This window comes from Mustelus asterias, chromosome 3 (assembly GCF_964213995.1).
Source record: "Mustelus asterias chromosome 3, sMusAst1.hap1.1, whole genome shotgun sequence".
Taxonomy (NCBI): Eukaryota; Metazoa; Chordata; class Chondrichthyes; order Carcharhiniformes; family Triakidae; genus Mustelus; species Mustelus asterias.
In genome coordinates, this window is record NC_135803.1 from 31040126 (window position 1) to 31052921 (window position 12796).

The 12796-nt window shown below is 43.2% G+C and overlaps 1 protein-coding gene across 1 annotated transcript in view; it reads right to left on the reverse strand.

Annotated features, from left to right (window-relative positions):
- ccdc39 (coiled-coil domain 39 molecular ruler complex subunit) overlaps nt 1–12796 on the reverse strand; it is a 69513-nt gene that overhangs the window by 37922 nt on the left and 18795 nt on the right. Inside the window, exons 8-11 of the mRNA XM_078210092.1 lie at nt 12001–12104; nt 8656–8788; nt 6624–6818; nt 49–213 (exon numbers count right to left, since the gene is read on the reverse strand). Coding sequence (XP_078066218.1) covers nt 49–213; nt 6624–6818; nt 8656–8788; nt 12001–12104 — 597 coding nt within the window. The remainder of the gene's footprint in view (nt 1–48; nt 214–6623; nt 6819–8655; nt 8789–12000; nt 12105–12796) is intronic.

Genomic DNA, 12796 nt, shown 5'->3' on the forward strand with positions numbered 1-12796 from the left:
GTTAAATTTGACAAAATGAGTGATGATGAACAAACAGAGATGAATTACCTGGAGTTTCTTAAGCTGTGCATTCAGTAGGTTCAATGTGCTTTTCTTCTCTTCCAGGTTCTTTGTGAGTTCTGCTGCTTTTTCCCCCAGCAACTCATTTTCATTACTGGTCACATTTCCTTCTAACTTGGCCAACCTTCGCTCCAGCTGCTGTATTTGAAAATCCTATGAAAAGAAAGGATATTTTACCGTCAAGGTTTATGTATTTGGTTTAAAAACATACAATATTAAAAAGCAAGTCCCAGTCTAAGTCAATACAAATGTTGCAGTTTTGTTTCAGTCTCCAAAACTAAGCTGGACAGAGGAACCAAGCTGCATTGAAGCCCAAAGATGACTCTTCGTCATCCAGACTCAAAATGTTAGCTCTTGTTCTCTCTCCACAGATGCTGTCAGAGCTACTGAGGTTTTCTAGCATTTTCTGTTTTTGTTATTCCTTGCTGTGTCAGTTTGGAACTTTCAGAGAGCTCAGTCAGGTCATTTAGCCTCCACAGTTGGTAACACTGTTCAGGAAAGAATCATGATGTACGTTCTTTTTATTCATGCATGGATTGTGGGCAGCACTGGCTAGGCCAGCATTTATTGTCCATCCCTAAGTGCTCTTGAGAAGGTGTTGGTGAGCAATGTGGTTTGGAGGGGAACTGCCAGGTGGTGGTATTGCCGTGCACCTGCAGGCTATCTCCTTCTAGGTAGTTGCGGTCATGGGTTTGGAAGGTGCTGCCAAAGGAGCTTTGGTGAGTTCCTGAAGTGCATCTTGTAGATGGTACAGATTGTTGCCACTCTGTGTCAGTTGGGGAGGGAGTGAATGTTTGTGTATGAGGTGCCAATCAAGTGGGCCGCTATGTCCTAGATGATGTCGAGCTTCTTGACTGCACTTGGAGTTGCACACATCCAGGCAAGGGGAGAGTATTCCATCACAATCTTAACTTGTGTCTTGTAGATGATGGACAGGCTTTAGGCAGTCAGGGGATGAGTTACTCACTACAGGATTCCCTAGTCTCTGACCCGCTCTTGGAGCAACAGTATCTATATGGCTAGTCCAGTTGAATTTCTGGTCAATGGTATCCACCAGCTTGCTGATAATGGAGGAGTTAGCAATGCTAATGCCACTGAACATCAAGGTCGATGGTTAGATTTTCTCTTCTTGAAAATGGCCATTGCCTGGCTAATATAAGGGTAACTGCACATCAAGGATTAATGTTGCACTGGAAAACACTACCGCCTACAGTTTGATGTAAAAAGACACATGACTTAAGACTAGGGTCAGGTGTTGATTGGACAGAGATCTATATAGAAGCAAGCATGGAGTTAGCTCCTGGCTTGGGCTATACCCTGTAAATACATACATAGCTATGTCTTACCAAGAAACTCTTAAGAGCAGATTCTCCAGGGCCAGCAGCTGCACGCAGGATTCCTGATGGCCCGTTGAATTGGGCGTGAGGGCCATAATGGGATACTCACCGGGCGTCAAACCCATTGCGAGTCTCCTGGCCTGTAGCACCTGCCCTGATCAGGTTCTCGCCTGATGAACACTCATGAATAGTAATTTTAATCTAATAACCAGGTTTGAGGATGGATGCTCTGTCTTTCCAGGATGCTCATGCTCTCCCCCCGCCCCAGTGGGAAATTCATCTGGCACCAAACAGTATAGGTCATAACAAGCCTGGACCTGGTGCCTTGGACTCAGAGGGGGGGCAAGGAGGTAAATACTGTGTCCATGTGCCCCTCTGCCTCTGCCAGGCTGCAGAGGAAGGATTCCCGAATGGACTTGGGGATTGAGTGGGCTTGGGCTGGAGGTAAGTGATTGACCTCTGGCCAGTCACCCGGATGGGGGTCTCGTGGCTGGACTTCCCTTCTTGCCCTGGGAAAATGGAGGCAATTTCGGTTAAAAACCTTTCATGTTGTCTGTGTTCTGTAAAACCTTTGAAGTGGCCTAATCACATTAATACCCATGCCTCTTGATCACCTGGAAACTTTCAAAATCACAGCAGCACTCCGTTCTACAGAGGGGATTGCCCTTGGTTGATTTCAAAAGCCCCAGGTGTGACCACACCCCTATGAACTGCTTTGATTGACAGGAGGCTGTCAGTTTCACTTGCTCCAATTGTTTATATGCTTACCTTCTGCTCCACTGAATTTTACAAGACTGTTTGACTGACAGTCCAAATCACATCAAAGAGGGGGTTAGCTGGAGTTGTTTATAAAAGGATGGTTTATTTAGCTGCTCGCAGCTTTTTGACTGACAACTCCAAGGGAGATCAAAGCCTCCATTGTTGATACAATCATTTCGTGACTCATTAGCCCTCAAGTACTTTCTCTTTTCACTACATCTGTTCAGTCTGGCCCTATTTCTTTCTAGTCTCTGGCCATGCTGGGAAGCCTTAATGTTTTGTTTACTTCTCTGGGCTGCTCCCAATGCCTCGGGCCAGTGAGGCTAGGAATAGGGAGATAGTACAATTGAACGCTTGGCTAAAGGACTGGTCCAGGAGGGAGGGCTTCATATTCCTGGATCACTGGGAAGTTTTCAAGAGAGGAGGGCACCTGTACAAGAAGGACGGGTCACAACTAAATTGGAAGGGCACGAATATCCTGGCTGGGAGTTTTGCTAGTGCAGTTCGGGTGGGTTTAACTAATATGGCAGGGGGGTGGGGATCAAAAAATTAGGTCTACAAGTGTAGAGGCTGGGGACAAGCTTGGGGCCAGGACAAGGCTGGCAAAGAAGAAGAGCACTCTGGGGGAGGATGACCTCACTGGGCCTGGAGGTCTGGAGTGCATCTACTTCAATGCAAGGAGCGTAGCAGGTAAGACAGACGAACTTAGGGCCTTAATGCTTACGAGGAATTTGGACGTGGTTGCGGTGACAGAGACTTGGTTGAAAGAGGGACAGGACTGGCAGCTGAATATTCCGGGGTACAAGTGTTTCAGGCGAGACAGAGGAGGGGCCAAAAGAGGTGGGGGAGTAGCAGTATTAGTTAGAGAGCATATTACAGCGGTGCAGAGGGAGGACAATTCAGAGGGGTCGTGTAACGAGTCACTGTGGGTGGAGCTCAGAAACAGGAAGGGCGCAGTCACTATGTTGGGGGTGTACTACAGGCCCCCCAACAGCCCAAGGGAAGTGGAAGAACGGGTATGTCAGGAGATAATGGATAGGTGCAGGAAAAATAGGGTTGTTGTCGTGGGAGACTTCAATTTCCCTGGCATAGACTGGAAATCGTGTAGGGCTGGGAGTCTGAATGGGGAGGCATTTGTAAAATGCGTACAGGAAGGTTCTTTGGAACAATATGTAGATAGCCCGACTAGAGAGGGGGCTATACTGGACCTAGTACTGGGGAATGAGCCCGGTCAGGTCTTCAAAGTTTCGGTAGGGAAACATGTGGCAAAGAGTGACCACAATTCTGTTAGCTTTAGGATAGTGATGGAAAAGGATGAGTGGTGTCCCAAGGGTAAGGTGTTGGATTGGGGGAAGGCTAACTTTAATGGGATTAGGCAGAAATTGGCAGCTGTTGATTGGGAGAGGCTGTTTGAGGGTAAATCCACATCTGGCATGTGGGAGTCTTTTAAGGAACAGTTGTTAGGGCTGCAGGATAGGCATGTGCCTGTAAAAAAGAAGGATAGGAAGGGTAGGATTCGAGAACCGTGGATAACCAGGGAAATTGAGGGATTGGTCAAAAAGAAAAGAGTGGCGTACGTTAGGTCCAGGCAGCTAAAAACGGAGGGAGCTCTGGAGGAATACAAAGAAAGTAGGAAAGAACTCAAACGAGGAATTAGAAGGGCAAAAAGGGGTCACGAAATGTCCTTGGCAGACAGGATTAAGGAGAATCCCAAGGCATTTTATTCATACGTAAGGAACAAAAGGGTTGTCAGGGAAAAAATCGGATCGCTCAGGGACAAAAGTGGGGAATTATGCTTAGAGCCCAAAGAAGTAGGGGAGATCCTAAATGAATACTTTGCGTCGGTATTCACAAAGGAGAGGGATGTGTTGACTGGGAGTGTCTCGGAGGGGAGTGTTGACCCGTTAGAGAAAATCTCCATTACAAGGGAGGAAGTGTTAGGTTTTTTAGGGAATATAAAGACTGACAAATCCCCAGGGCCTGATGGAATCTATCCCAGGCTGCTCAGGGAGACGAGAGATGAAATCGCTGGGCCTCTGATGCAAATCTTTGTCTCGTCACTGGACACAGGTGAGGTCCCAGAGGACTGGAGGATAGCTAATGTGGTCCCGTTATTTAAGAAGGGTAGGAAGGATAACCCGGGAAATTATAGGCCGGTGAGCTTGACGTCCGTGGTCGGGAAGTTGTTGGAGAGGATTCTTAGAGATAGGATGTATGCGCATTTAGAAAGGAATAAACTCATTCACGATAGTCAGCATGGTTTTGTGAGAGGGAGGTCATGCCTCACTAACCTGGTGGAGTTTTTTGAAGAAGTGACTAGAATGGTTGACGAAGGAAGGGCCGTGGATGTCGTCTATATGGACTTTAGTAAAGCGTTTGACAAAGTCCCTCATGGTAGGTTGGTGCAAAAGGTTGGATCTCATGGGATAAAGGGGGAGGTGGCTAGATGGGTGGAGAACTGGCTTGGTCACAGAAGACAGAGGGTGGTAGTGGAAGGGTCTTTTTCCGGCTGGATGCCTGTGACTAGTGGTGTTTTGGGACCTCTGCTGTTCGAGATTTATATAAACGATCTGGAAGAAGGTGTAACTGGGGTGATCAGTAAATTTGCGGATGACACGAAAATGGCTGGACTTGCAGATAGTGAGGAACATTGTCAGAGGCTTCAGAAGGATATAGATAGGCTGGAAATTTGGGCAAAGAAATGGCAGATGGAGTTCAATCCAGATAAATGCGAAGGGATGCATTTTGGTAGAACTAACGTACGGGGGAGCTATACGATAAATGGCAGAACCATAAAGAGTGTAGATACGCAGAGGGACCTGGGTGTGCAAGTCCACAGATCCTTGAAGGTGACGTCACAGGTGGAGAAGGTAGTGAATAAGGCATATGGCATGCTTGCCTTTATAGGACGGGGCATAGAGTATAAAAGTTGGGGTCTGATGTTGCAGTTGTATAGAACGTTGGTTCGGCCGCATTTGGAATACTGCGCCCAGTTCTGGTCGCCACACTACCGGAAGGACGTGGAGGTTTTAGAGAGAGTGCAGAGGAGGTTTACCAGGATGTTGCCTGGTATGGAAGGGCTTAGTTATGAGGAGAGATTGGGTAAACTGGGGTTGTTCTCACTGGAAAGACGGAGGATGAGGGGTGACCTAATAGAGGTGTATAAAATTATGAAAGGCATAGATAGGGTGAACTGTGGGAAGCTTTTTCCCAGATCGGTGGTGACGTTCACGAGGGGTCATAGGTTCAAGGTGAGGGGGGGGAGGTTTAACACGGATATCAGAAGGGCGTATTTTACACAGAGGGTGGTGGGGGCCTGGAATGCGCTGCCGGGCAAGGTGGTGGAGGCGGACACACTGGGAACGTTTAAGATTTATCTAGATAGCCACATGAACAGAGTGGGAATGGAGGGATACAAAAGAATGATCTAGTTTGGACCAGGGAGTGGCGTGGACTTGGAGGGCCGAAGGGCCTGTTCCTGTGCTGTATTGTTCTTTGTACTTTCAATTTCACACCCTTTAACTAGACTCCTGATTGACAGGTCCAGGCTATTTCACAGCAAGCAGTAGCTTTGTTTTTGTTTCCCTTCACAGTTGATTAAATCTGAAGTGCTTCCTCTTTTCTAACCACAATTGGCTTTTTGATTTGAAGTGCCTACTGGTGTCAGCAGCTGCTGGTTCTAACTGCAGTTTCTTTGAACTTGCCTGTTCTTTGTTCTGAAGACACAGGCTGATTTTTTTCATTGTGGGTCTTCTTTAACCTCTCATGCTGGAATGACATGCCTGCACTGGAGGTAGCTTCCACCATAGAATAGGCTGGCACCATTCCTCCAACCACCCTGGCAAGGCCCTCTGCCATCCTGGCACTGACACGACAATGTCAGGTGTCACTGCCGGGGTGTCAATGCCAAGATGGCAGGGTTCATTGCCAAGGGCCAGGGCCTTAAGGGGATGGGGCCTTTGGTGACCCCATATCAGGGTGGAGGTGGGGGTGAGGCCTCTGGCAAGGGGGGATTGGGAGTGAGGCCTCTGATGGGGCAGACGGGAGGAAGCTACTAAAATCCATGGTTTCAGTCGTGGTTTGCAGGAGACATAAACTATTACATATCAGGCACTATTATAATGTATCTTATTGTATAAAATTAATTCTAGCATTGCGGTGGTCCATGTTCTCTTGCCAGTTATTTTTGCCTGTCATCTACTTGCTAAGCCCTGGTACTTTATTTTTATTTTTGAATACTAATAGAATTTTCAATTGTAGGTCTTTTCAACTACTATGGAAGTGTTTTTCATAAAATTCCAAATGAATTAAGTAGGACTATTTGCCTAAGCTTTTAATGTTTGTGACAAATACAATTACTAATTAATTGTTATGTGGAAACAGTTGTAATATAACAACGGTGGTAATATTTGTCATCAGCAAAGTGATACAGCAAAGCAACATAGATGGCAATATTCCTGTTTTTACCTGACTGTAAATGACTTCCTGCTGCTTGATACTTTCATGGTCAAGTTTGTCAATTCGACTGTTGAGGTTGCGAAGTGTTGTCTTATTTCCTGATATTTGGTTTGCAACTGTCCTCACTGTACCATTCAAGGAGTATAACTCCTCACTCTTCTTAAATTTCTGGTCTTTCAGGTACTTCATATGATCCTCAAGATCCTATTAATCAAAAAATAAACAATTAATTCGAAAGAACAGAGATTCTCTATTGACACTTTCCGAATTAGCACTACCCAAATATAAACAGTCTCACACATTATGCTGGATTTCACAACACTAATCGGATTAAATGCGGTTGAATCTTAATGCCCTTTGATGTGACCGATTGAGTTACTCGGTTGCAATTGTGAGAATGTAAGAATGCAGCCCATCACCACGTCACAGTAATTAACAATGGGCGACATTTGTGACTTTGCCACACTGAGAATAAATAATATTGCTTGCCAGTCTAACCTTACTATGAATTTCATCTTTAATTTTCTTCTCATTCTTTAGAAGTGGGATAGATCCCTTTGTTATTCAACTCAATCTAAAGCTAATTTCTGTATATAAATCTCCATTCTCCAGAGCTGTGATTCTGTCTTTGATTTTAATCCTCCTTCCTTAACCTCCTTTCCCATTCCCTCCTGAAAGTGTTACACCCAGGAATATTTAATCCTCAATTGTGCCATATATCAGTTTTCTGTTGTTGTTGCACCTTAGGCAATGCTGGCAAAGCTGGGTATTTAGTGCCCTTGGCTCGTTGTCTTGAGGAGGCAATCTTCTTGTGATCATCCCCTTATGTCACTGCAATCTTTAGAAGGGAATTCAAAGTTTTGACTCAGCCACAATAAGGAAGTGGTGGTATATTTCCAAATCAAGTTGGTGTGTAACTGGGATGGGAACTTACAGTGTTGGGATTCCCATGATATTCCTGCCCTTGTCCTCCTTGGTGGTAGAGATTACAGGGAAGGAGGGTGCGATCAAATTAACCACTCTGCAGTACATAATGTAAATCATTCATACTGCAGTCACTGTGTGTCATTGGCTAAGGTAATGGACATTAAAGCTTGTGGCCCAAGGACCGATTAAGTGAACTTCCTTTGATTTTTTTTTGATTTGATTTATTATTGTCACATGTATTAACATATAGTGAAAAGTATTGTTTCTTGCGCGCTATCCGTCTTGAATGTTATTGAGTTTCCTGAGTGTTGTTGCAGATGCACCTATCCAGGTGAGAAGTGAATATTCTATCACATTTTAACCTTGTGGATGATGGAGTAGCTTTGAGAGATGTGTCACTCATTGTGGAGCATTCAGTCTCTGTCTTGATATCCATAGTAATGATGTGGCTACTCCAAATAAGTTTCTAAACAAAGTGACCCTCCAGGATATTCATGGTAGGGAATAGTGATGATAAATCAGGGGAAAGTAGCTCGGCCTTTTCTTGTTGGAGGTGGTCATTGTTCAGCACTTAAGTGGCATAAACAATATCAGCCACTTGTAATCTACACCTAGATGTATTTCAAATCCTCCTGTAAGAGCCAAGCTTCCTCAATGACTCAAATCTTTCGAGAAGCGGCAATCACCGTCTCATTACCATTCTATTCCTGCACTCAACTCTCTCCCTTAGGCAATCACTTTTTTTACAGTCAACATGCAGGTACAGCAAGCAATTAGGCAAACAAATGGATGTTAGCTTTAATTACAATGGGATTGGTTGGGGCAGTTCATGGATCCTCTCTATTGTCTCAATAGTTTCTCCAGGTTCTATCAAGATCAGAAAGTAACATGATTTCTTTTGGTTTTTGCTGAGTTTTGGTAGGATTGTTCAGTGTGATTGTTGGTAGCTTTGTACAAGATATACCATTGGAGTTTGATAACCACTCTCAAAGCTTTGATTTAAAAAGATGGCTATACAAGAAATGTATTTAAAAATAAAATGTAACATCATTTGTTAAAAAGCCTAAACTATAAAATTATGATTTTACCATAAAATTACTGAAAATCTCCTCACCTTTACAAAGTTCTCTTCATTTTTCAGCATCTTCTCCATCCTAGCCACTTGTTCCTCAGAACTCAACATTGTTTCAATCGCAGCTTTGAGTTTTTCCTCAAGGGCTTTGTTTTGCTCTTTGGCATTCATTAAACTGCAAGTTATATCAAACAATTGTGATATGTGACCTATATAATCAGATTCTAGCACTTACCTAATATTGTCTTGTTAAAAACACTCACTGGATACGGCAAGACAGGCAATACAATTACCAAGTTCAAGGCTAACTTTACTTGAGAAATTAAACCATAAACTCCTTAAACTGTTCTTTCCTTATTTCAGATTTACTTTATGTGTTAGCACACGTGAAGCAACTTTGCACGTTTTATATATCCTAAGTTTTATAATAATTAATGAAAACATGCTGCTTGTTTTTACAACTTTTAATTTATTTGTTCAAACCTAAGTAAATCTTGCTAGAAGTTTATAACTCAAGCCAGGGCCTGAGAGCATTGTTTACTTTTCATCTTCCAAAGTCAAGCAAATTACATAGCAACATGTGGCCTATCCAAGAAGCCAAAATGCATTTTTGAAGGTGTTCTTTTTGACTCCAGGGTTCGCTGTGGGTACCTGGGTCTTGGGTAGGTTTCCATTTTGTAGGCAATAAAAACCTGGTAACAGGATGACTTCTGTTTCTGACTTCAAGATAAATACTCACTGTAAAAACCAAAAATGTAACAGAATACATCAGGATGTCATGGCGGTCAGTGTTCAGGGAAAACTTGTTGATTGCATCCTAATGAATCAACACCTCAGTAATTAGGTACAGTGAAGAGATAATGACAGAACAGTTCATTAATACTGGCAGAACACTTGCCACACTGGAGGATACACCAAAGACCAAACAACTGTATTTGAACAGCCCTTTAAATCTTCCTTTAGTAAGAGTTGCCCAACTCATATCCAGTTTTGAAAATGTCTTGCCTCCCGCAAGACTTGAAAATAAATCCTCTACCCGAGGTAATGGATAAACCAACTTGGAAACCTGGTTAATGATGAGCTTATAATCACCAAATATACGCACCATCATTTTTAAGGACAAGAAAACTTGGAGCTGCCCAATGAGAAAACTGAATAGGCTCAATGATTCGAACCCTTTGTAGCCGTTAGAACTCATCAACTTTCCTTCTCATGGCATAAGGCACTGTTCGGGGCTTGAAAAAGGAGTAGCCTGAGGATCTACGTACAACTTCATGGTAGTACCATGCAATGCACCCAGTTCATCCTTGAACACGTCCTACTTCTTAATAACATCTTCGGTCACCTTTGTATGCTTGACCTTGCCCCAGTTCAATGGAATTTTGCTGAGCCAGTCATGCTCTATCAAACGTGGCTCCTTCCCTTTGACCGCAAGGGGGCCTGCTCTTTTTTCTTGACTATTACACGCAATATGGACTTCCAATGCCGTGAGTAACAGAATGGACTCTCTGGTATATGTCTGAAGTTTGATTTCTGCAAGAGTAAGGGCTGGCACTCGGTTAGAGTCCCACGTCAACTTGTAGGCTTCCTCACTAAATTACAGATGCGGAGGCTCCTGCGTCCACCTCCAGCTTGATCTGTTTACCATTGACTACAACTGTAGCAAACATTGGCTCTACTCACACCTCACTAATGTTGAACATATTGTTAGTATGCTACTCTGAGCTTTCCACGCAGTGTATAGCTGATTGAGACTTCTTTCAACTTAAAATTTCTTGCTCAGCCTTTGTCTTTCCTCTGCATTTCTTCGCTAAATGTCCTTTCTTGCTGCATCAGTGACAAAGAGTGGCATAGTGTGGCTCTCCACACCTAAAACACTCCACTGCTTGAAATTTTTTCTGGAAGCTTCTTTCTGTATCTGGTGCAGCACCCCTGCCTGGGCACCACCGTTAGCCTGCTGAATAGGTCTATCATTGCTGACAGCCATTTCCACACCCTGAGAAATTTCCAGAGCCTTCTTAAAAGTAAATGTGGTTTCACCCAATAAACAACGCTAAATGCTGTCCTCGTTCATGCCACAGATCAGCCTGTCTTTGAGCATATCTTCTGAAACTGTTCTGAAATCAGTGTTCAGAAAGCTGATGTAACTCTGCCACAAAGTTAGCGACAGATTAACCTGCTTTTTCAAAAATGGCTATGAGATTTGAATCTTTGGACAATCACTGAGGGCTTCAGATTCTGGACCAGAGCAAATAAATCTTCAAATGAAATCTCCCCTGTGGTATGGCCAGGTTCCTCATCAACTTATAAGTCCTCGCCCCGCAAACATTCAGGAGAATTAAACGCTGGTTCGCTGCATCTTCTATTCCGTTTTCTAAAAGGTGCTCGAGCCACTCCATGTATTCTGCCCAGTCCGCACTTGTCTCATCAAACTCTCCGACTGCCCCGAACATAGCCATGGTGCTACTAACTTGAAATTCTGTAGAATAAATTCACAATGTAAACTAGCTATTTGCAACCTTATGTTGCCACACTGAAGATCAAAATCTTTATTTTCTCTTCACTTGCTGTTTTCTCCTCATTGCCAAAAAGATGTGGTAACTAAAGACCATAATAAAGGTAGCTAAATGTGCTGCTTAAAAGGAACTTCTTTATATAAATAAATAGCAAAGTTTAACAATAACAGTAACTCAGCAGAACAGTAATAACTATATAGCACTCTCTTGCAGACTGAAAAATCCTCCAAAAGCCGCACTTGCTCAGAACCCTCAACAGATGCCAATAAAACAATTACATCTGAGAATAGGCTGACAAGAACATTCTGTGATCAAAATAACACTCTGTAACACCTGCCTTTCCACCAATGCTCACATTCATGAAATAATTAAAAACTAACTTGCATTTATAAAGCATTTTTAATATGGAAAGGGCAATAAATGCTGACCTAGCCAGCAACATCCACATCACATCAAAAAACAAATTAAATAGAACAGTACAGCACAGAACAGGCCCTTCGGCCCACGATGTTGTGCCGAGCTTTATCTGAAACCAAGATCAAGCTATCATAATAGAGTTGTGGACATGTGAGAGTTTATGGAGGGTGGGGAACATAAAGGAAAGCTTTAAGTAGTCACATGTGAAGATGATAGGCATATCAACCTGGAAGTCAATGTTTTGAACTGGGAAAAGTTAAAACTAGCTGAGAGCAGAGATACACGAGGTAGGAACTATTTTAAAAAAGAGTTCTATATATATATATTCTGTACCTCAAGTTCCACACACACTTTTCTTGAACAATCAGAAAATATGTTAAACAATTGAGAGAGAAATCATCAACATGTTTAAGCACAAAAATAGATAGATCATGACACTGAATAAAACTCTTACTTGCGTGATTTGTCCGTATATTGTCGTTTCAGATTTGTTATTTGGCTTCTTAGAGTTTCCAGGTCAGTTGCAGTCCTATCCACTCTGTTTTTTAAGTTGTCAAGCTGTATATATCATTGAACAAATTTTAAACAGAAATCAAATATCACAGTAGATATTTTAAAAGAAGTTATTGAAGTTCTGCTACAGGGACAGACAGCAAGTTGTGAAAAATGCTTCATATACACTTCAGAGCCTGCTCCAGGAAGATGACCGCGAGTGTTGAAAAACTTAAATAGGAGCAGAAAATACTGGAAATGCTCAACAAGTCAGGCAGTATCTGTAGCGCGGGAATAGAGTTAACTTTTAAGATGACAGTTCATCAGAATGTTGAAGTTAATTATGTTTTCTCCAAGTTACTGACATACGTGCTAAATATTTCCAGCATAGGGGCGGCACGGTGACACAGTGGTTAGCACTGCTGCCTCACAATGCCAGGGACCTGGGTTCAATTCCTGCCTCAGGTCACTATGTATGGAGTCTGCACGTTTCTCCATTTGTCTGCGTGGGTTTCCTCCGGGTGCTCCGGTTTCCTCCCACAGTCCAAAGATGTGTGGGTTAGGTGGATTGGTCATGCTAAATTTTCCCCTAAGTGTCAGGGGATTAGCAGGGTAAATATGTGGGGTTACGGGAATAGGGCCTGGCTGGGATTGTGGTCACTGCATTAAATTGGACCATATGAAATGCTGGAAATTAAAGAGTCGCCTGGGTGGAATTATCAATCTCAGACAGGAAAAAATGAGTTTAGACACTGAAG